This window comes from Canis lupus, chromosome 5 (genome assembly GCF_003254725.2).
Source record: "Canis lupus dingo isolate Sandy chromosome 5, ASM325472v2, whole genome shotgun sequence".
In the NCBI taxonomy this organism is placed as follows: domain Eukaryota; kingdom Metazoa; phylum Chordata; class Mammalia; order Carnivora; family Canidae; genus Canis; species Canis lupus.
In genome coordinates, this window is record NC_064247.1 from 57,379,365 (window position 1) to 57,403,933 (window position 24,569).

Sequence of the window (24,569 nt, forward strand, 5' to 3'; positions counted from 1 at the left end):
TGTGCATTTAAAAGAGAGAGAGAGAGAGAGAGAAAGAGAGAGAGCAAGCCCGATGCAATCTGAGGTTCTCCTGCTACAGCTTTATTAGGTTCCCAAATCCAATTTACGGGGGATTGTCTGCGCCCCTGGGCTCCGCTGCCTGACAATGTCCCCGCAGCAATTATCAGCACCTGCATTAGGACTCAATGGGCCTAAATTGCCAGGGGGTGAGCAGACACCCCACTGACGGCAATTTACAGAAAAGGGCGCTACCATGGAAAGCTGTGGGTGGGAATTACAAAAGGTTAAACATCTAAATATAAAAATCTTTTTGAATATAACATCAATGTGCTTTGTCACTGAAACATGGGTGCTGTAATTTCACCAAAATAGGGTTTAGAAAACCTGGCGATCGTCCACGCCCATGAAATCGCCTGTTCTTCTCAGCAAAAAGCAAATCGTCTGTTCGAAAGTTAAAACAATTCAATGACTGAAATATTTCATATCAACAAAATAATCAAACACTGATTTTGGCAATTACATGTTACTGACATGAGGCCTCCGGAAAGAGAATTTTCTCCCTTCCTTTTACTTATTTGCGTGATTGGAAACTAAGGTTTTAGAGGGTTCGCTCTCTTAACTGTGGGTTGGACGGGTGAGGCCGGGCTGAGCAGCTGGTCCCTGTGGGGTGTGGGCGAGGGAATGAACTGGAAGGGCCGGTGGAGCCCTGCCTTGGGTGCCCATGTCCCGTCCACGTGCCCCACGTTCTGGTGACTGGAGGGGCTAGGAGCACGTGGCTGGAGAAATCCAGTGTACAGCGGGGAGAGAGCACTGAGCGCCTACAGTAGCTTGGCCTGCTGGGGACTGTGCTCCGTGGACCCCAGCCATGTGCGCATGAGCTCAAGAACACGTAGAAACATGGATACTTGCTTTCAAGTGTGGATGATGCCTGTTCCGATTTCCGCCGCGATGCCTCCCTGTAGGGTGGCTCCAGCCCCTTTCCTCCTTCCTCTCCCAGGCACCCAACCTCCTGGCTGCTGAGAATGGAAACCCCAAAGTGCTCAGAGTCGACCATGAGGTGGGCAAGGACATCCTGTTACACTGGTGCATCCTTCCGGTGGGGCTCACAGAGACAGGAGGGGCAGGGTGGGGAGGGGCAGGTGGCCTGTCTGTGACTCCTGCTGGTGGCCCAGCCTGCACCCAGCAGTACCTCCAGGAGCAAAGGCCTGTGAGGGGTGCCTGCAGAGAAAACCAGGTGTCCAGGACCCTGGCCCTGCCTTCACCCACCGCTGGGTCAGGGAGGGGGGACACCTGTCCAGGACCAGGGTGGATCCTGCACTGTTTCTCGACCATGAGTGAACCCTGAGACAGAGACACAGGGCAGGGCCCTCTGCAGCCCTCCTCAGGTCCTGGTGCTGTGGGACCCCACCTTCACACTTCCCATTGGTCTCACACACTAAGCATCTTTACCACCAGTCTCAGTTTTACCAAACCCACGGATCGCTGCCTTACAGTCCTGTCATGGACTGGGGCATGAGGTTGAGGGACATGGCAGGGCTGCACACATGGGACACACTTCCCATAGAGAGATGTAAAGGAAGGGCCCTTCAGCCTGATCAGTCCCTGGAGGTGGCAGGAAGCCCAGGGCCTTGCTCTCCGCTGTAAGCTGAGGTTGGGTTCGATGACTCGATATACCCATCCTCCCCTTGTTCTCGGGTAACAGAGCCTGATCTTGGCTGGCAAGTTGTATTTCTTGTCTCCTTGTGGCCTGGTGTGGTCATGTGACCAAGTTCTGGCCAAGGAGGTAGAAGTGACAGTGGGTGTCTTAGAAGGGATGCTTCTTAGAAGAGAAGGGCCATTACCTCTTACACTTCCCCCTTCCTGCTGTCTGGAACAGGGGTATGATGACTGGCACCTGTGCAGGTCTCTGGGGCCACAAGGTGGTATGGGAAGGTCGATGGAGTAGAAGAGGAAACGGGAATGGGGATCCCTGGCGATCATGGGAGACATCCTCTGCCTCTGAATGTCCATGTGAAATGTTCACATCAATGGAGTTGAAGCCATTGCTGTGTTGTCAGAAGCAGGCTCTTACATGAGCTCAGGATCGCGGAACTGGGGAGGGGGGTTGCTTCTGGGGAGCAAAAGTATGTCCTTGGGATGAGGCTTCCACTAGCTGCGCTCCTGTCTGCTTGCACAGCACCTGCTTGGTCACGGGAGGGCGTCCAGTGTCGCCTGTGATCCTGATTGAGAGGGAAGCCCTGGGCTTGGAGTCTGTGTGCAGGAAGAAATGTCAGTGGACCCCCTGCTCAGGGCCACAGCAAGTAGCTTCAAGAGGGACGGTCACCTGGAAGATGTTCTGGCCCACATCTATTTCAGGCGTGTATTGACTGCTCTCTGGGCCTAAACCCTCCGGGCTGCACTTTAGGGGCCTGTCCGTATGTCCCGGCTGCAGGCTGGCTGCCCCAGCATATGCTCCCAAGACTTTCAAACACATGTGGCTGTCACCCCGGTTAGACAGAGGCAGTGACTCTTGGCTTGACCCTGACTCACTGCAGGCTTGAAAGGGGTTCCAGGGTCCTGGGCGACGGTCTGACAGGAGGAAGAGAGCCAAGATCTGGGAGCCATACGAGAAGGCACTGTGCCAGGCCAGGGGTAAGCATGAGAATGACACAGTTTATGGTTTGGCTTTGAGAATACAGACATTCGCTTGTCTGAGAGAAAGATCCCTGATTATGTTGCCCATACACGTCGGGGCTGCCATGGAATGCCATACTTCTTGCTCTTTCAGGATAACGGATAAGGAAAACTTACAAGTTAAGGATGTCTTCCCCATATAGTCACAGAATAAGCCATTTCATTAAAAAAAAAAACAAAAAAACCCCTTACCTCCTTCCCACCAAGCAGCTCCTTATCCCCCTGGGTCTGTTTCTGGGTCCCCCCACCCCCCGGCTGGTGCAAGGGGCTCACACACTGTTGGGCTGCCCCACAGCTGGCGCCCCCTAGAGTCCACACAGCAAGCTCCCTGGGTTAAGCTGGGGTTTTCTCCTTAAGGCTGGACCCCCCCCTCCCCGCCCTATTTGCAGCAGAACTGATATGTGCAATGGCTTCATCTACTCTTTGCAGAACGCACCAGAGGACAGACGGCTAGCCAGCATGTCCATGCTCCAGGCTGGAGCACCAGCGGGGCGAGGGGTGCTCTGGGGCAGCTGTTGGGATGGGATTGGTCAGGGCCAGTGGTCCTCCAGAGCATTTGGAGGTGACCCCGTTCCCGTAAGAGAAGCAGAAGCATGTGAGATGTTCACATCAATGGAGTTGAAGCCCTTCAACCCTTCCTGACCCCTGGGCAGCTGTGCATGTCCCTGGCCTGCCACCCAGAGGGGGGACAGGAGGGGGTCACAATGGGGCGGCAATCTTGGGGGCAGATGCTGCTCACCATCTTGCAGAAGAGGAGGTCGGTACAGCAGTGCCCAGCCAGAGAAGGGCTGAGAAGCAGCAGCCCCACTGTAGGCAGCAGCCCCCAGACGCACCTGGCCAAGGACTGGGGCTTGGGCTCAGCCACGATGCCTTCAGAGCTCACACCCCAAAGGCTCAGGGCTCCAACCTGAGTGCTTCTCATAAAACCAAAGGCACGTTCCCCCACCGCCCGGTCTCCCAAAAGATAATTTTCTGCAGCACCACACCCGCACCTCAGCAAAGCTAGAAACGTCTCTGAACGTGTTGGCAGCTTGAGACCAGCCCCGCGAGCACGGGGTGAGACCCGCCTCTCGAGTGGCAAGCACCCCAAGCCTGCACAGCCGGCCAGGCCCTGGCCGCCTGCACTAAACATCAAGGAGCAGACGTGGGGGGCCCCCTTTCTGGGCCTGGTTTCCACGGAGACCTCATTACAGGCTCTGAAATCCCTCCCAGTGGAAGGCGTGGCGCCCAGCGAGTGTTTTTACACAGAAATATGAGAACGGTTTTGCCCTGCAGCGTAAAATTGCTCCTATAAACTGAGCTGGAAGCCGATGAGGGGTCATGGCCAGGCTCCCCAAGCCCCCCCCCACAGCCTGTGGCTCCCCCAATTGAGAGCCCAGGCCGGGTCTGCCCAGCACTCTGTGACTCAGAAGCACCCCTCTGTGGTGTCCAGGGCTGGGATCCTAACTGTGGGGACGGCCCCTCTTCAAAGGCCAAGAAGAGCCTGGAGGCCCCCACAGCTAATGCGTGTGTGAACTTGCCCCTTGGGGACCCCTGAGTCCCGAGAACAAAGCTTGCAATGGTCCCCAAGGATCTGGTGAGCTGTTTCCTGTGGTGAGGACGGCACAGGGGGCCACGCAGGAACCCCTGGCCATGCTCAGCTGGGATGCCTCGGGTAATGCCAATGCTCTTCCCATGGGACTGCGACACATCGGATGGTGTGGGGGCACCTAGGAACCCCAGACACAGTGAGATGTAGAGATTAAACTTAGATTCACCTCCTAAGCTCCAGCACTTGGCTTCCAGGCGTAATTCTGGAATAATCCATGGGAAAGCCAGGCCAGCGGCTCCACGGCAGCAAGTTTTCAGACACCGGGAGCCATGTCTCCATGAGGAATCGGAGCCAAATGCACACAGAGATGCTGGACAGTCACAGAATCAGCCGGAAAACCAGGCAAACCCGCACAGGACTACAGATGGTGGCTGACCTTGGCAGGTGGGGGCCACCGGGGTGGGCTCCTACACTCAGAGGTCCTGTCCACACTGACCACAGACCTCCTGGTGACAGTGACCTTGGTGGGTTTGCCGCGGGCCCAGGCCTCGGCCTGACAGATGCAGAAACAACCCTGAGACCATCAGCCAGGGCTTCATTCTCCCGCCAGCTCCTGGTGTGCAAACTAAACCACTTCCGTTTACGCTGACAGCAATAGACCAGATGCGCTCTGTGGGGGCCCCTGGGAGTGCCTGTGCCCCAGCCCCACCCTGGGCACTGGGTTTGCACCTGAGAGGCCTGGACACTCACGACAGATAGCTCCCTACCTGTCTGTCAGCCCACAGACACGGTGATTGGCCTTGCAGAGGAGAGGCCTGCTCAGGCCCACTACCACCTTCCTGGGATGTCCTGTGTTCTCCAGGGTCACCGTGCCTGGGTTCTCCAGGCTCAACTTGATTTTCCTCCTGCCCAGTTCCTGGGGCATTCGCTGTCACCCCACATGCCTCTAAGCACTCATGCCACCCCTCGCCAATCAGCTGGTTAACTCTACTCACCAGGGAGGCCACCGGGGATGTCCCTCTGGCCACGAAAGGTATTTGATGCCAGCGCTGGCTCCAGCTCTCCCTTGGGGGGCAGCAGGTCTCCGGCACTTTCCAGGGCAGCTCTGGGCTCCAGGCCCCCAGACTTGGGACTCCACAGAGGATAGGCAATGCACTCAAACCCACTACAAAGGGAATAGGTGGGACTGTGCTTTGGTGGATGCCGAGCTGAAGGGTAGGGACACCTGGCTGAGGGGGACACCGTGGCATAGAGGCCCTTCCTAGGAGGAGAAGGGGCTGAGGCAGGCACTGAGAGGTAAAGTTAGTGGGAATAAGGGAGGGTGGGAGCAGGGAGCTGGTCTTGCTCTGGGACCACCTAGAACCCTGCTGCAACCCTAGTCTTCCTGCTCCTGGCTCTTTGCCCAGCCCCCACTGCCTCAGGTGCCTTTGCTTCCTCTCCACAAAATGGAGCTCATGGTGTCTGGCGGTCAGTGCCCTCAGAGTCCTGGCTGGTGTAGAGTGATGTGGAGACAGGTTTGGGTAGAGCAATTCTGGGCCATTCCTCCCTGTCCCCAGTGTCACACAGGTATTGTCCAGGGTCATCCATACTCACAACGGCGTCTGGATGGGTGTCTCTTGGCTGTCCTTATTCACTTTGAAGAAGCTGACCTCCGAATAGGCCGGGAGCTGCACGTACCTGACACCAGCTGAGATCTTCAAAACCCGGCCGTCCTCACCTTGGAAAGGGGAGAGAAGCAGGCTGTCTCAAGGAAGGAATAGAATGGGACAAGCACTGGATCTCTCCCTCCCTGGTCCTGGCCTGGACACCTGTAAGGGGCATTGCAGCAGACCTCCCATAGGAGTGATGCTGGCCCAGGCCACAACTACGTTCAACTTGAGCCCCGACCACCTTCCTGGCCTCCCCACCCCTCCTGGCCCTTGGCTGAGCCATCCACACTGCCCTGCTGGGGGGGTCTGGGCCTCATGGGACCAAGCTGAGCCTCTGGGAGAACCTTTCCTTGTTGGCTGTCCTCAGGACTTCACCTGCTCAGGGGCATGGGGGTTGTCGAGACCAGATACACAGGAGGCTTGTCTCCAGTATGGTCCTGCCTCCAGGAAGCCATCACTACCCGTTACCCATCTCCCACCTCGACTCAGGGGGTGGCTCTGTCTCCCTAGTCTACACTCCCGAGGCACTCAGCACAGGGCCTGGTCATGTGGACTCTGGATCCATTGCAGGACAGCCAACAACGACACTGACCAGTGTCAGTGGAGGCCCATTGTCCAGTCCCTCTGGAAGAGGAGACATGGCAGGTGGGCCCTGCAAACACTTTGACTCAGAAGGAAAGGAGTAGAGAGCCACGGCCCACTGTGGTTTGACCAGCTTCCACTTTTAGTCAAGATGGAGTACCTGCAACCAATCCATGACCCTACTTGAAGAGACCAAAAAAGCAGACAAAATTTAATGATAATATAATGGTTTTCAAGATCCTGGACCTTAGGCAAGGACAGCAGTCCCTGAGAGATGGGGAACAAATGGTGTCGACTCCATAACTGCCCAGGTCACTATCTTAGAGAAGGTGGACTAGGTGCAGGGAGGGGACTAAGCAAGCCCAGGAACCTCCTCAGTGAGGAAATAGCTGGACATCCATGACAACAGGCATACAGCAGGAGTCCTGGAGGCCTGGAGGCAAAGAAAGAGAAGCGCAGGCCCCTCGGGTGCACAGCAGAGCACAGATCAGTGCATGAGTGTGAAGAAATGCCTAGAGGCCAGGGAAAGAGCCACTTGAGAAGGTGGCAGGGGTCTGATCCTGGCAGTTTGGGAGCGGTGCTCACTCCCGTTGGCCACACTGGGCAGGGCTCTCAGAAGCTCCCACTTCAAGAGTAGGAATAATGGGCCTCAGACAGAGCTCTCCTCCACACCTAACACATCATACAGGCAAAACCTGAGAGGATCAAAATGTCTCCAAATAAACCAACTATGCCCCAGAACAAAGCCCAAGAAGTTTTGGGAACACAGAAATATCCAGCCCCTAAATGGTAAAATTCTCAATGTCTGGCACCAATCAAAGATCGCCACACAAAGAATGCAGAAAAGCATGGTCCATAATGAGGAGGGAACGTAATCAACTAAAACCAACCCAGAACTGACCCAGATGTTAGAATTAGCAGGAAAGGGTGCTTTTTCAAAGTTTTTATTATAACTGTATCTCATGCATTCAAAACATAAGTAGAGACACAGAAGATATAAAAACAAAGTTGAACTTCCAGAAATAAAAACTGTAAAATAAAAATACGCTGCATGTGATCAAGGACAGATTAGATATTGCAGAAAAAATATTAATGAACTTGAAAACATAGCTATGGAAGGGAAAAAGAAGAAATGAAGGTAAAGAGAGAAGAGGGAGGAAGGGGGAAGGGGAGAAAGAATCCATGAACAGTGGGGAAACTTTGAGCGCCCTAGTACATGGGTAAGGGGGCCCATAAAAGAGAAGAGGGAGAAGTTGTGATGGAAAAGCTATTTGAAGAAATAAAGGCTGAAAAATCCCCCCCATTTTAAAAAAGATTTATTTATTTATTTATTTATTTATTTATTTATTTGAGGGGGAGGAGGGAGGGAGAGATAGAGAGCACATGAGTGGGGAAGGGGTGGAAGGAGGGGCAGAGGGAGAGGAAGAAGGAGAGGATCCCAAGCAGACTCCCTGCTGAATTCAGAGCCCAACATGAGGCTCAATCTCACTACCCAGAGATCAATACCTGAGCCAAAATCAAGAGTCAGATGCTTAACCAACTAAGCCATCCAGGAACCTCTTTCCTTTTTTCTTTTCTTTTTCTTTTTTTTAAGATTTATTTGTTTAGAAAAATTCCCAAACTTGATAAAAACTATAAAACCACAGATCTAAGAAGATCAACAGATCCCAGGCACAAGAAACATGAAGAAAACCATACCATGTTGCATCAAAAATAAAACTATTCAAATCAGTGATAAAAAGAAAATCTTAAAAGCAGCTAGAGAAAAAGCATGTTTGTACAGAGAAAACACGGATAAGGATGACAGCCAACTTCTCACTGGAAACAGTGCAGACAAGAAGACAATGGAACAGTGCTGCTGTACTGCTGGGAGGTGAACCAGGTTTTTTTGTTTGTTTGTTTGTTTTTTTTGTTTTTTTTTTTTTTTTTGTGAACCAGGATTCTATACCTGGTAAAAAGATCTATGAAAAATGAGATTTCAATATACCACTGTCAATAATTGATAGAACAAGCAGACAGAAAAATCAGCAAGCACATGTAAACTTGATAGTATCATAAAATCCACCTGATGGATATTTATAGAATATTCTACCCAACAAAAGCAGAAATCATATTCTTCTCAAAGTGCCCATACAACATTTACCAAAATAGAACCAATGTTATTAAAAAGTCTCAATACATTGAAACGGACTGAAGAAATACAACGTGTGACTCTTAACCACAGGGACTAAGTTAGAAGTTAATTGCAGAAAGATCTCTGGAGGGATGTCTGGGTGGCTCAGTGGTTTGGTTGAGCATTTGCCTCTGGGTCAGGTCATGCATGATCCTGGGGTTCTGGGATGGAGTCCCACACTGGGCTCCCCACAGGGAGCCTGCTCCTCCCTCTGTCTATGTCTCTGCCTCTCTGTGTCTCTCATAAATAAATAAATAAAATCTTAAAAAAAAATCTCCAGGATGCAGCTAAAGCAGTACTAAGGGTGTTCATTAATAGCAATAAACTCTTGTATTAGTAAAGAAAGGTGTGAAAGAAATGGCATTGGTTTCCATCTTAAAAACTAAAACAAAACAACAAAATTTGTTGTTACAAACAAATTAAACCCAAAGTAAGCAGAAGCAAGGAAATAATAAGACCATAATAGGAATTAATGGAATAGAAAACAGACAATAGAGAAATCAATAAAGCCAAAAGTTGATTATTTATCAATGAAACTGATAACCTGTAGCCAGACTAGTCAGGCAAAATGGAAAAGAAGACATCAATAACCCATAGTAAGAACAAAAGAGTGCATTAAAAGTGCATTAAAAGGAGAATGAGGGAATATTATGAACAAACTTATTACAATAAATCTGACAGCTTAGATGAAATGAACGAATATTCCTTCAAAGATACAAAACATGGGATACCTGGGTTGCTCAGTGGTTGGGTGGCTGCCTTTGGCTCAGGTCATGATCTCAGGGTCCTGGAATCGAGTCCCACGTCAGGCTCCCCACAGGGAGCCTGCTTCTCCCTCTGCCTATGTCTCTGCCTCTCTGTGTCTTTCATGAATAAATAAAATCTTTAAACACACACACACAAAGATACAAAACACTGAGGTTTACTTAAGAAGAAATAGATAACCGAAATAACCTTATATCCATTAAAGAAGTTGAGTAGGTAGTTATAAGTCTGCACAAAGAAACTGCAGGCCTCAATGGCCTTCATATTGAAACCTACCAAATATTTAAGAAAGAAATAATACTAATTCAACAGATTCTTCCAGAAAACTGAAGCATGAGGTCAACATTACTCTGATACCAAAACCAGACTAAGACATTATAAAAAAAAATTGGGGGGCACCTGGCTGGCTCAGTAGGTGGGTCATGTGATTCTTAATCTTGGGGTTAAAAGTTTGAGCCTCATGTTGGGTGTAGAGATTACCTAAAAATAAAATTTTTATTTTTATTTTTTTAAAAGATTTTATTTATTTCTTCATATGAGAGAGACAGGGAGAGAGGTGGAGACACAGGCAGAGGGAACAGCAGGCTCCATGCAGGGAGGTCGATGCGGGACTCAATCCCAGGTCTCTGGGATCACACCCTGGGCTGAAGGCAGATGCTCAACCGCTGAGCCACCCCAGTGTCCCAAAAATAAAATTTTTAAAAAGAAAAAAAATTAAGACCAATATCCTTCATGGAGAGATATGCAAAAACTCTAAACAAAATTTTAGCAAATGGAATGCCCAGATAATTCAATGGAACAAATCACAGCCTTTCAACAAATGACACTGGGACAACTGGACATTCACATGCAAAAGAGAATGTAGTTGGCCCCTGCCTCACACCATACACAAAGGTTAACTCCAAATGGATCATAGTTGTAAATGTAAGAGCTAAAAATATAAAATTCTTAGAAGAAAATAAAATTTTCAGGACTCTGAAAGAGGCAGTCTTCTTGGATATGAAACCAACAGCACAAGCAACAAAAGAAAATAAGTGAATTGCACTTCCCCCAAATTGAAAACTTTTGTGTTCAAAGGACACCACCAAGAAACTGTAAGGCAATTCACAAAATGGGAAAAAATATTTGCAAAGCAGGTATTTGATAAGGGGATTTACAACCAGAGCATATAAAGAACTCTAAATAACAATAAAAAAAAGTTACTCATTTTTTTAAGTGGGCAAAGAGCTGAATAGATATGTCTCCAAAGAAGATATACAAATGGTCAACAAATACATAAAAAGATGCTCAATATCTTACTTGTTTGGGGAATGCAAATCAGAGCATAATGAAATGTCACTTCATACCCAGTAGGATGGCTAGAATCAAAAAGACTCATGGTAACAAATGCTGGCAAAGATGTTGATCAACCAGAGACTTCCAATGGGAATGTAAAATATTGCAAATGAAAGAAAGAAACACATTCAGACTGGAAGGGAAGAAGAAAAATCGGATATTTTTGCAGATGACATGATTCTTTATACAGAAAAATCCTAAGAAATTCTCAGCTAAACTAGCAGAGCTAGCAAATGAGTTCAGCAAGGTCAAAGGATATAAGATCAATATTTAAAAATTGATTCTAGCTTAGAAATTTCTGAAATAAAGGTAAGGAAACAATTCCTCTCATAATAGCATAAAAATAATAAATATTACACATTTATTAGTGAACAAATTACAGTTAAGTTATAACCTAACTACCAATAAATTATCATTTATTAATAAGTTTAACAAAAGAAGTGAAACACTTGCACACATAATTAGAAAACATTGGTGAGAGAAAGTAAAGATATGGATAAATGGGGAGGTGTCCCATGTTCATGGATTGGAAGATACGGTGCTATTAATGGCAGCTGTTCCTGGTCATAGTCAAAGCAATCCTTAACAAAATCCCAGCAGGCTTTTAAAAAAATTTTTTAATAGCAAAACCTGACAAGCTGATCCTAAAAAAATTATATAAATTCGAAGTTCCCAGAATAGCCAAAACAATCTTGGAAAAGAAAGCAAAATTGGGGATGCCTGGGTGGCTCAGAGGCTGAGCATCTGCCTTTAGCTCAAGGTGTGATTCTGGAGTTCTAGGATCAAGTCCCGCATCGGGCTTCCTGCATGGAGCCTGCTTCTCCCTCTGCCTATGACTCTGCCTCTCTCTCTGTCTCTCATGAATAAATAAATAAAATCTTAAAAAGGGAAGCAGAATTGGAGGAGCCTCTAATTTTCAAACTCACAATGAAAGATGGTGTGGTGGCAGTGCAGGTACAGACACGTGGGTCAAAGCCCTCAGTCTTATAGTAAAGTGGCTGTTGACTGAGTCACCAAGGCAATTCAGTGGGGGAGAGGACAGTCTTTTCAGCACATGATGCTGGGATGATTGGACATCTCCATGAGAAAAGATGAATTTAGAATTTTATCTTACCCACAAAAATTAACTGTGAATGGATTGCAGAAACGCAAGAGCAAAACTTTTAGCAGAAAACAGGAGAATGTCTTTGTGTACATGCATCAAGCTAATCATTCCTACATGTTACCAAAATTATGACCCATAAAAGAAAGAATTGACAAATTTTGATCAAAATAAAAAACCTCTGCACTTCAGAAGGTTGCATTAAGAAAATGATGAGATGAAAGTCGCCTGGGTAACTCCATTAGTTAGGTGTCCAATTCTTGATTTCAGCTCAGGTCGTGATCTTGGGATCATGGGATTGAGTCCTGAGTTGGGCTCCTTGCTGAGCAGGGAGTTTGATTGAGATTCTCATTCTCCTTCTCCCTCTGCCCCTCCCCTCCTGCGCTCTCTCTCTCAAATCAATTAGTCTATCAGTTTTTTATTTTTATTTTTTCAAAGATTTATTTATTTATTTATGATAGACAGAGAGAGAGAGCAGAGACACAGGAGGAGGGAGAAGCAGGCTCCATGCCAGGAGCCCGACATGGGACTTGATCCTGGGACTCCAGGATCGTGCCCTGGGCCAAAGGCAGGCACTAAACCGCTGAGCCACCCAGGGATCCCCAGCCTATCAGTTTTTTAAAAAATATTCAAAGAAAACGACAAGATGAGCCACAGCTCAAAGTATTTGCAAATATGTATCTGATAAAGGACTAGTATCCAGAATACATAAGAACTTGTATAACTGAAAAACAATAACAGCCTAATTAAAAAAAAATGGGCAGCATAGTTGGATAAACACTTTTCTAGAGAAGACACACACGTGGCTAATAAACACACGAAGAGCTACTCCACACTGTCTGTGGTGAGGGGAGTGTGACTCAGAACCTCAGTGGGATGCCCTCAATGCCCTCAGGGTGGCTGTGGATGTGAGGAAACTGAGCCTCGTGTGGCTGACGGGATTGTAGAGTGGAGTGGCCACTTTGGGAGGCAGTCTGGCAGTTTCTGTGAAAGTTCACACATAAATCTGCCAGATGATCCAGCATCCCCACTCACCAGGGCATAACCGAGAGACAAAAAATGGAGGCTGCACAAGACACCCACTGAAGGTTCCCAGCTGCCCAAAGTGTAAGAACTCAGAGGTGCACCAACAGACAAGCAGGGGAACCAGGCGCAGACATGGTCAGTGAAGCGCCTCAGCTAAGGATACCAGTCAGGGACACAGAGCCAGAGGCTCTGCATGGTGGGACTGCACTCACCCCACGAGCCCACAGCAGGCAAATCCATGGAGAGGGGTGGGGGGACTGGGGCTGCGGGCAGGAAGGAGTGGCATTTCTGTGGTGAAGGGAATGGTCTCAGAACCATGATGCTGCTTGTCCAACTCGGTAAATTTACTGAAAATCACAGAATCACTTAATACATGAGGATTTTGAGTGGTATAAGTGACACCACAATAAGTTGTTAAAATAAACCAATTGTGACTGTCTTTGGTCCGTGCTGCTCGTCGTGGCTTGTTAGAGCTGGTTAAACTCAGGTGAACTAATGGACATTAAGAATCCCAGGCAGGCGTTTATTACTGGCCCTGGCACAGTGACCACCCAGGGGCCGATGGTCGTACTTGGGGTCGTACTTGGGTTGTACCTGCTGCCCTGGCAGGGCACCCCCCTCCGCACCGGGTGCTCGGCTCATGAGTGGGAAGGGCTCTGGGAGGTTAGCCAGTTCACCCTCTGCATCACCTCCCGGCTGATATGATTCCTCAGGCAGCAACCAAATCTACTGGAGACCTGTCCTTCCCTGATTACCTATGGAGGACAACAGGGACTTGCCTCTCACCAGGCTGAGTGACTGGTGCCCTACAGATGCACCAGCGGTACTGAAGAGCCACCCATCCTCCTGTGAGAGGTGCAATGGCTCCAGGCTCATGCACGCATGTTGCACATTTGCACGTGCACATGCATAGGATGCACATGGTTGCCTCCTGCCAGCTGGAGGCCTCACATGCCTGCTGCCTCTCTGCCAAGGCCCTAGTGATGAGGACCTCTGAACATAGTTATCACGGGTGTCCCCATACAAGGAACCACATCTGTAACCCTGAGAACCTGAGGCCTGTTGATCTTTCTGAAAACTCAGTCACTGTCCTGGAGATGCTTACCTTTGGCCACTTCACCATTATCCTGCCGCAGCTGAACACTCAGTGTGAAGGAAGACCCCTGAGCCACGTCCATCACCTCTGGACCTGTAATCACGATTCTCTTGGCTTGTGCTGGAGAGAGCAGAGCAGAGGGCAGCACAGGTGACCCGTGGGGCCCCTGCCTGAGTGACCCCCATGTGGGCCCTCCCACACCTGTATGGTTCCAGGGCTTTGCAGGAGAGGAACTGTGAGTCCCAGCACGAGCCACCTCACCAAGTGACTCAGGCAGTCACTAAGATAAGACTGTGACCCCAGCCTGAGGGTCAGTGTGACTTCTAAGCAACTTATTACAGAACTGGTCATATTAAAGAGACTTCAGAGGTCCAACACATGTTGAAGAGCGGTGAGCAACTGGCTTGTCAGCATATGGGTTCGCACACCCTCTGGTTGGTTGGGACTCCTTGCATTGGAGTCAATGGCTCCATGTGTGCTAGATGCGGTGCTGCGGCCACCTGCTGGGGAGCAGGCCTGGCAAGGGCTCGTCCACCCACAGGCTGGACCTGCGGGGCATCCTCTGGGGTCTGAGCAGCTGGAGATGATGTTCACAGTGTCTGCTTCCCCTGTATCCCCGATGTCCCCAAGGGCAATGACCTCTGGCACAGCACAAGGTCTAGGATGTTTAAAACCAATCACTGCGAAAAGCCTGATCAAGGACATGCCAGCTAGGAGGGAGCACACACAGGCGTGCCTGCAGGGCGACAGGTGCCGGCTGCTTCATGGAGACAGTGGGGCTGGAGGGTGTCAGTTCACATGGGCACAGCCCAACCCTGTTCTGGGGGGACCTCCCGACACCCAGCAGGGCGAGGCCAGAGCCCACCCCAGCTGTCCTAGGCTTTCCCAGTGTTTGCTGAGACTCTGTTGGGGGGAAGCAAGGCCACGTCTCATGCCCATTGCCTGAGTCTTTCACACCCAGGGATTCGAAAACTCCTAATTTGGGGTGGGGTGGGATCTGGGTCTCTTCCCAAGGTGAAGTTACTAAGGTGCTCCTGGTGGAGCCTGCCTGAGGCTGGGGGGGGGGGGCAGGGAGGGATCCAGGAGTCCCTCAAGGAGACTCCACCTGACCCTGGAGCTGAGGCGTCTCCCAGGCAAGGTACTCTGGGGACCTCCCTGAGGTGCACACCTGGTTGGCTCTGAGTGAGCAGCAGCACCCAGACTTGTGACCCCTAGTGGCACCTCTGTTCTAGAGTCTAATAGGAGGCTACCTGATGGGGCAACAGAGGGAAGGGCAGGTGGCCCCCAGCGAAGGTCCCTGCAGGCCGCCTACACTCCTGTCACAGTGCAGAGAGCTCAGGGAGGGGAGCTAGATGGGGTGCCATCTAGCTGCTGGTGGGGGACCCTCTGAGGCTGGCATGTCCTGCTCACAGCAGAGCTGCTGGCCTCTGAGGCCCAGCTGGGACCTCTGCTGGTCACAAACCTTTAAAAAATTTTAAAATTATTTTATTTAAAAAAATATTTTTAAAGATTTTTAATTTATTCATTTGAAAGAGAGAGACCATGAGTGGGAAGAGGCAGAGGGAGAGGGAGCAGCTGACTCTGCGCTGAGCAGGGAGCCCAACAATGAGGCTCCATCTCAGGACCCTGAGATCGTGAATTGAGCCCATCACAAGCACTTATCAAACCTGATTGGAATATGTTTTTCCTAAAGGGGCTGAGGTTTTAGATCCCATTTCAGCACCCCCCAACACCTCCTGATCTAACATCTCCATGCAAGTGCCTGAAGCCACTGGAGAGACCCCACAGATGACCCAGCAAGGCCAAGGGGGAGGCAGGGGTGGGAGAGGCACCTACCCACTGGGTGACCATTGATCCACATCCCACGGTAGATGGCCCCGGAGCAGTGGGTCATGTTGCCTAGGCCACTGAAGACGTCACTGTGCCACTGTCCCTGTGGAGAGAGCCATGTGGACCCAGAGCCCACAGGGGACACTTGAGGCGCTGGGGAGGCCCACGGGGGTCTGCGCACAACCTCAGGGGCAGGGAATCACAGCGTACTGCCCTACGTGACAGTTGCTCTGCAATCGAACTGTAAGATGCCAGGGAGTTTGGGGACAAGGTACATAGATAAAATGCAAACAAAACACCGGCTCAAAACAGGCGCTTTCAGCACAAAAATCCTCCCAGCAGAGATTGCATCTGTGCGGGTGGGGACCCCGCAGTGGCAAGGCCCATCAAAGGGACCTCGGTGTTCACGAAGGACCTGTGAGGGGATGCTGGTGGCTGCACACCCTGCTCTGCCGCCCCCACAGAAAGCCTCGCTTTCTGAATCCCATGGTGGGGGAACCACGTGCAAGAGCAGTAAACGTCACGATCCTAACAGTATTTTATTTGCCTATGAATTACTCCTGTTGGAAGAAAAATCAGCCAGAAGCACATTTGCTTCTATGCACCTGTCTGTGGGAGCTAATTGGGCTCCCGTGTCCTGTCCCTGCCGTCAATGTGGGCCAGGCCATTGGTGCCCACAGGTGCTGGGGGGGCCAGGGCAGCCGAGGCTGGTGCTGACTCTCTCAGGCCCTTCAGAAGGGGGTGCCGCTGGGGCCCACGGAGCGCAGGGACAGCCCCTGAAGGCTGCAGCCCTGCAGAACTCATGCCCAAGCCCAGAGTCACTGAGCCCCGGGGCTGCAGAGCCAGGTCATGTTGAGGGGTGGAGGGGGACATCCCTGTCCAGACCCCATCACAGCTGGCCTGTGGGCCAGGGCACTGGACAACTGGCAACCGGCAGGAGAGGCTGGGCTGCAGCTGGGGTCCACGTGGGCAGGGGCAGGCTATCTCCCCGTGCCGGGAAAGGCCGGGCCATACTGCAGCCACCACACAGCCTTGCCCCTCCCGCCCCAAAGCCCAGAGAGGCGCAGGGCCAACGGAGCGTGTTCTCCGGAGGCTGCATCTGGCTGTGTCCCCTGGATGTGCACTGCCATGCGCGGCTGATGTCATGTCCTCTAGGACGTGGCTCATGTGTGCAGGAAATGGGGTCAGACCAAAGTGGAGGTGAGACCCCCAGGCATCAGGGCAGAGGGGGACCCGCATCAGCCAGTGTGCCCTGCTCTATCACCCTGGACTCAGGTGGGAGCCCACCTGGCAGCCACAGAGTGGCCAGCTGACCACCTCTGAGCAGCAGCAGCGGGTGCCTGGGCCCTACCACCAGGCAGGTACATACACAGGGATGTGTGTGCATGAGTTTCTGTGTGTGTGTGTATGTGCACCTGTGCACCCGTGAGCCTATGTGAGGCGGGGCAGCGGCGCCCTCTCACCATGATGGGCAAGGTGCATTGGGTGGGAGACAGCAGTAGGAGGGTCCTACATAGGCTACTTGCTATGGGTCAAGGCGGGGGCAGCCCTGGGAGGACAGAGGGCTGCCCCAGAGCCCCCCGTTACTCTATCTGCTTGCTGGGAGGCAGAAAATGAGGCTTGGAAGTGAAGAAGTCACTGGCATGGCTTGCTTGCCGGGAACTTTCCCTCACAACACCATTCTCCATCGTGAGATTTCAACTCAGGCCACAGGACTCCCAGCCCAACAAATGCAAACCCCACAGAAGCCGAACTAAATCCACTGCCCCCAACACCCACCTTGCCCTCTGCTTAGAAACCACTGGGCTCAGTCCCCGGGCCACCATCAACAGGTGGTACAGTGAGATGTGGTCAGGATCCAAAGGAGGCCCGGACAGGGGCAGGGGCAGGGGCCCCAGGGGATGGCTGTGCCTCATAGAGAGTGAAGCCTTCACATGGGGCCCCCTGCCTTTCCCAGCCCCCTAGCTCCAGCTGCCCTCCACCCTCTGCCTTCCCAGCGGCAAGAGCTGCAGTCCTATGCCCATGACCTGGGAAGCCAGCCACCTGCCCACACATTCCAGTCTTCACTCCTGTCCCTATGTAGGTGTGCCGGGGTCTCCCCATCCTGCGGGGAGCCCGGCCACGCGTTCATATGCTCTCCCAGGTGGGAGGCTAGGATTCAAGAAGCTGGAAATTGGCTCCGGAGTTCATTCTGCATGGAGTGCCGGCTCAGCCCTGCACCTCCCTTGTCGGCTCTCTATCATGTGGCTCCAGACTCTCCAGCCAGATGGAGTGAAACCCTGCGGTACTTCCTAGTGGTTGTTGCTTCCCCATCCTTGGGGGCATCTGGGGCTCCTGGAGCCAGGAGTCCCAGGTCCCACAGATGGACGCTAATCATCAACACTCCTGGGCTCCCTCATGACCACTCAGGGGCTGACATCAGCATTGGCTGAAAAGCTCTCCAAACCGAGAGATGGCTGCAGGGCCCGTCCCCCATGTTGGCCCTCACTGTAGCTGCTGCTGCCACTAGAATGGCCACCTCTCATCTCCACTCTCCTTCTTGTCTGCCCAGCCCCCTGCAAAGGCACAGACTTGGGTGACCCCAGGAAAGAGTGGATGCATGGGTCATTCCACACTGGAGCTTCAGGGACAGCTTGTGGGCACAGAGTGAAGCCTGCTAAGTGGCTGTAAATGTGCCGTGGGGCCATGGCACCCCTGCACCCACGCAGTGCGCTATCAACATGTTTTCCCTGGTCATTTCAAGTCAGGCGACCTGTCCTCGCGCTGCTGGACCTCTGGGAAGCTGGGTATTCACAGCTTTAATGCAGAACTTACCCAGGACAAACATGCTCCAGTGCACAATGTACCTCACCCAGCAGCCAGGAATCTTTTCTAATTAATGGTATAAATCATACCTTTGAAAATTCTGCCCTTTCTCAGCTGACTTGCACCCAAAAGCATCTCACGGAGGCAGCCGGGGGTGGGGTGGGGGCGCATTCCATTGGAGCGGGCTCCCTCTGCTATCCCTGCCCCTGCCTGCCCAGGGGAGGGCTCATGCACCGCAGGTGTGATGCGGGAAGCGGGGATGAGGCCTGTGTCCACATCACAAAGACTGGCGGGACAGGGTCCAATTGTTAGGGAGCCATCCTGCGGGATGATGGTGAGGCGCACCCATCACCCTGCAGGTGCTGGGGTGCCCCCAGGACTCAGGGGATGCAGCAGACTCTGCGGCTAGGCCTGCTTCTGAGTGCCCAAAGCTCCCAGGATAGTTGGGCTGCTGGGATGAGAGACCCCTTGGGTGGGTGGGAATAAATTGTGATAAGTATTTGACTTTCTTCTCATTTTAGGGAGCTTCTCCAACTGCGTGCCACCCTCCCCCCATGCCCTCTGGTGCTCGCAGGCAGACACACACTCTCCAGCCTGGTATACCGGTCACTTCCTGCCTCCAGCCCTCCCCGGGCACCAGGGTTTGACTGGCCAGGAAGGCCCAAGGGCCTGACTCTTCCGTGTCTGCCTCAGATGGTATTCACTGCCTCCCCATCATTGCCAAATCTTGGAGTCGGAGTAGGTGAGGTCACAAACTTGTAGACCAGGTGGGGTGGCCTGGGGTCTGGTCACATGAGGACATGGGGACCTGGATCCCCGTCTTGGGGGGTGGCCTGCAGAGGTGGCAGTGGCCACACAGGCTCATGTGTCAGTGGCATGGGTGTGCATCCTGCTCATCAGCCTCCCAAACAATAGTGGGGTCACGGGGGGTCAGTGTCTGACCTCCATGACCCTGGTTGTAAATTCCTCAGATTTCAAAGTGTGAACTGGGGCGCTCGCTGCCTTTCCACGCCTGTTTCTGATGTCTGTTGACATATGAACCCCATGAGGATGTGGAGCCTGGCACTGGTTCCCGCGATGGCTCTGCAGTCTAGCCCTACCCCCACGCATGCTTGAACGGGCCCGGAGGCTTCTATGGTCCTTGTGTGCAGTGCACCTCATTCCTGGACTGGGAAGGGTGGTGTGAGGACATAAAGGCCCCTGGCGTTCCTGAAGACACACAGGTAAGGACAACGGAAGCTGGGAGCCGTCAGCAGGTGAAGACGCACATAAGGCCAGCCACCTGCTCCATGTGGCAAGCAGGTGTACCAACCAGCAGGCCTCCCTCTGGGAAAGCCAACACAAAGAACACAGCCAATGTGCATGGAGCAGCACCAGGGACAGCCCGGAAGCCAGCAGCTTCTAGCGGGGACCACACGACAGCCATGCAGGAATGGTGTGCTGTGCAAACAAGCACCGAAGTTCACCAACAGCTTGGGCATGTGGCATGTCTCCACATGCAGGGATTCCTGAGTGCTGCCCCAGCCCGTGGGGGTCACCGTGCTGTGGCCATGTCCTGGGAGGAGCTGCTGGGCTTGCCCACCCCCAAGTCCCGTGGAGACGGAGGTAGCACGGAAGGTCAGCAAGTGCAAGCTGGGGGCCCTGAAGTAACCCGCACAGACCCTCAGGGAGTAGCAGGGGCAGGAGATGCTCTCTTCAGGGTGAGCGACTTACAACCACCAGCCCCCTCCTGACCTGTGGCTCCTGTCAGGAGAGAGAGAGAAGCCATGCTGGCCTTGAGACACACTGTTTTATGTCTGGAGGGGAGACGCTGTAATATTTTTAAGAGTGGATTTTTTCTAGGACTAATTTTTAAAAGGCTCATTACAGCGGCCTGCATCCGGGAGTACTGGTGATGGGAAGCAGGGACAGTGTGGTAGAGGCACCCCTGCCACTGGGAAGGAGACTTTGCTGCACAGGGGTCTCAGTCCCTTGCCCCATGGGGCCCTGCAGCACCCACCTCTCTTGGGACTCCTCCTCCCTCAGGTCTGGCAAGTTCTGTCAGACTCAGCTGATGTAGGACATGGTTGAGGGACAGCTCGTGTTGAGGGGGTGCCCAGAGCAGCTTTCTGGACATCTCAGGGTTGAAGAGGGTGGGAGTCTACACTCCCAGGGAGGAAATGAAGAAATGCAGGAATCCTGCTACACCTGCTGGCACAAGAATGTTTCTGATTCCCAGCGCATGTGGTGAAGCCAGTGCTCCCCAGGTGAGAGCAGCTGTGAATGCCGGCAGTCCAGCCAAGGGATACATGGGGAAGGAGGGTGAGGCCGCGCAGAAGCCCAGCAAGCACGGAGGGAGGCTGCATCCCCGACAGTAGCCATTCTTGTGAATGGCATCAGAACATGCAGGGACAACTGTTTTCAAGAGCAGGAAAGGACAAGTGCAGGCAAGGGTGTGGATGGATCGGAACCCTGTGCGCAGCTCCAGGAAGAAAAATGGTGCAGCCGCCAGGGCAGGCGGTGTGGAGCTCCCCAGAAATCAAGCAGGGCACTGCCATGTGGTCCAGAAGGTCCTCTCCTGGGTCAACACCCTGAAGACCTGGACGCAGGGCTGAGAGCTGTGTGCTTACCCACGGTCACGGCAGCATTGCTCACAGGAGCCAAGTGGGGGAGGCAACCCAGGTGTCCATCGCTGGATGGATGGGTGTGCAGAACAGGGTCCCTCCCGACGACGGAACATGGTCCAGCCTTAGAAATGAAGGAGCACGATGAACCTCAGGGAGTTCATGCTCCTGAAATAAGCCTGTCCCCAAGGACGAGTCCGAAGGGCTCCCTGCAGTGCAGTCCCCGGGGGGTCAGATGCCTCGAGACAGGAAGTGGCAGGTTGGGTGCCAGGAGCCGGGGGGCTCCTAGAGAGTCCGTCTGGGAGGATGGAAAGTTCTGGAGACAGGGTGGTGACGGGCACACAACAGCGTCCATGTGCTTCACGCCTCTGAACTGTATGCTTGGCAGTTACAGCCATAAATTTTGTTAGGTGTATTTTACGATGCAGGTGTTTTCCAAAGGCCGACTGTTTGCCTAGTGAGAGCGCGGGGAACGGCCGCGCCCTCCCGGGAGATGCGCCCGAGGGCCGTGCCCCACTCCCTCCAGCAGCACCCCGTCTATGGGTGACTCTTGATGACCGGAGGTCGGAGGTCAGGCGAGAGGTGTCTCCACAGCATGGAGAGGCCTGCACCTTCCCCATGGGCCAGGCCTGGCAACAGACTGTGTGCCAAGTGTCCCTGGCGGCCCTGGACCGCGCGCTGGCAGCGGCGAGCGCATGTGTCTGAGGTCACCGTGTGGCTGCAGCCTGACCCCACTGCTCTCCTGGGCGTGGCCCTTCTCCCCGCCCCATCTGCACAGGCCTCTGGAAGCCGGTTTCAACAGCGGCTGGAGGGCAGAGGAATGCCTGCAAGGAACCCAGCACTGGCCCTCTGTCCAGGACCCAGGTGCCACTCAGGACTGCAGGTGAGGTGGCTGCTTGCATCCCTGCCATCTTGTGTGGCCAGGGGCTGCCCACACAGCAGTCCCCCAGCAGTGCTCTGAGCTGCAAGTGGCAGGCTGGTTGTCCAAGGTCCTGGGGCACAAGGTTCTGGAAGGTTGGGACGCCGCCAGGCAAATGGGAATGCAGGCAGATGCAAGTCTGCATCCTGGGGAGATGCGGCTGAAGACCAAGCTTCCATGCTCACTCATGTGGGAGGTGCCCCATGTTGAGGACACGCATCCCTTGAGGGCGTGTGGAGGGTCCCAAGGTCTGCAGGCTGGGATGGTGCAGCTCGTGACACCGAGTTTGGGTGTTGCTCTGTGAAGAAGCAGCTTGGCCTTGGAGAGCTGCAGCCCCAGTCGGTTCCTTCTGCAACCCTGCTCCCAGTGGTCAAGCTGGAGCAAAATGTCTCCTAAGTGGGAGAAACCCCTGCAAGGCCTGACTGGGCCACACTGCTGGTGGGCCTGGGCTGCCCCCTGGTGGACTGCTGGGCAGGTGATGGGCGCCACGGGTGGGGTGTGGAAGGCTGCTGCCCTAGTCCTGTCCCCCTCTAGCTGACCCATGATTTGCAGAGAAGGCCTGTGGAGTGTGTGGGGGGGGCAGCCACACCCCTCGGTGAGGCCCTGCAGGCGGCGGGGGGGGGGGCGCGGGCGGGGTGGGCAGAGGGCCAGACAAGCCCCTGGAGCAGGGCAGAGCTAGGGGCTCCAAGCAACGAGATGCTCCCTCTGCTTGCCCTGTCTGGCCGAGGGGACCTACCTAGGGCCAAGGTCGTGCCAGTTGCTTCTTAATCTCACTTGGGCTCCGGCTGGAGCTCCCTCCTCCACTCTGGGGCTGAGGACAGAGCCTGGTGCCCATGCTGTGAAGCCTCATGGCTGAGTTCTCACAGTTCTGGTGGTGCGCACCGGGAACTTGCCTGTGTCCACCCCAGCCCCTGGAGCTGTGGCTGTGCATGTTTGTGGGGATGACTCCCGGTGTGGGGGGATGGCAGTGGGAGCCTGTGCTGTCCCTACAGGCTGCACAGATGTCCCCTCGAAGAGATGCACCCCCTTGAGCTTATGTTGGACGCCAGGCCTTGCCGACTGCCCTGACCCGGCCTGGGTGTTGTCTTACACAAGCTGAGCTTGTTTTATGAGCAGGGAAGGCAGCTGTTTGGGGCTTTCAATGCTCTAGCTGGCATCTGAGCAGGCCGGGCAGACACTTGCGGCTCTCCACCAGCTGCCCCCAGCCACTCTGTCTCAACAAGGTGGCCAGTGATCAATCGGTTTATCGCCTTTCACCCTCCCTTACTGGGTCTGTGTTGCAGGAGCTGGACCCCTCATGGACTCCACTGGTACCCACTGTGCCGCTCGCCAGCAGTAGGCCCTGCGTGAACAGCCGTGTGCAGCATCTGGGCCTGTGGCCCGATTTGGTGGATGCGTCACAGCCACCAAGGCGAGGTCACCGCACGCCATGATGCTCCATCCCCAACGAGCCCTGCTGCATGGGCAGGGGCCTCAGATCTATCTCTGGGGGTGTTTCCAGGGCCACCTGTGCGTTTGCTGCTGCTGCATTTCTGCTTTTACCCCTTTGAGCACATCACCGCCTTTCCCCAGCTACGTATTTCCACGGTGACGGACTGGTGTAGTTCCTGCCTCCTGATGGGATTCTGCTCCAGGCACTGCCACCTTCTGATGCTCAAGTCCAAAACCCGGAAGTCACCCTCGCTTCTCCTCTTGCCTTTGCCTCAACATCCAACCTGCCAGCAAGGCTAGCTTCTCCACCTCTGAGCCATTCCAATGCTGTTCTCTGAACTCCCACCTCTCCTGACACGGCAGTGCCTTCCCAACAAGAGCTGGAAGGACCTCTCAGACACTGAGACCGGACTGCCGCTTCTTTGCAGGGCCTCCCGGGCCCTCCCGGAGCCCTTGGCTGGCCATGCCGGCTCCTCCTGCTGCCCTTCCTACCCTGCCCTCACTCCTCGGTGGTGGTGGGGGCTCTTGTCATCATTTACAGTGGTGGTGGGGGCTCTTGTTATCACTTAGGCCTCGGCTCAAAGAATGACACCCGAGAGAGGACGGCTGGACCTGTGGCTACCCCGCTGCCTGAAGAACCAATGGGGTTACTTGTCACTCCAGCCACCAACTAGCTGAGGCAGGAGCCAGCACTTCACGAGACCCACATCTCTGGCTCCTGCTCCATCGGCTCCTGGCTGGGCACGTGGCCAGTGTCTGATGAGAAAAATGAATGATGGATGCTGGGGTCCCAGTAGTGGCTTTGGATCTGCCTGGACTCTTCCCAACTCCCGTGAGACTCAAGGGTAGTGCCTGCTGCAAGGAGGGGTGGGTGTCCTCACCCTGCTTTCCTGTGTTATCAGGGCGGGCATTTCTCATCAAAAGCTCTTCACCAGCCCTGAGGGCATCCTCAAGTGCCCGAGAAATGTCACCCCATTCCCACAGGTGATAGCACAGTTTGCAGGGACCTCAGGAGCCAGACGGATAAGGTGTGAGCTGGGGCCCTTCCC

General features: G+C 53.4%; 1 protein-coding gene across 12 annotated transcripts in view; it reads right to left on the bottom strand.

The window, feature by feature from the left end:
• Nucleotides 1–24,569, bottom strand: part of MORN1 (MORN repeat containing 1) — a 51,090-nt gene that overhangs the window by 20,074 nt on the left and 6,447 nt on the right. For 5 of the 12 annotated variants that reach the window (XM_025427440.3, XM_049110507.1, XM_049110508.1 and 2 more), the window contains 4 exons: nucleotides 15,769–15,865; nucleotides 13,942–14,052; nucleotides 5,798–5,921; nucleotides 5,200–5,369 (listed from right to left, as the gene is read on the bottom strand). In XM_025427440.3, coding sequence (XP_025283225.3) covers nucleotides 5,200–5,369; nucleotides 5,798–5,921; nucleotides 13,942–14,052; nucleotides 15,769–15,865 — 502 coding nt within the window. Of the gene's footprint in view, nucleotides 1–60; nucleotides 2,761–5,199; nucleotides 5,370–5,797; nucleotides 5,922–13,941; nucleotides 14,053–15,768; nucleotides 15,866–24,569 lie in introns of those variants that run through there. The other 7 variants (XR_007410868.1, XM_049110512.1, XM_049110511.1 and 4 more) reach the window with 7 other exon arrangements.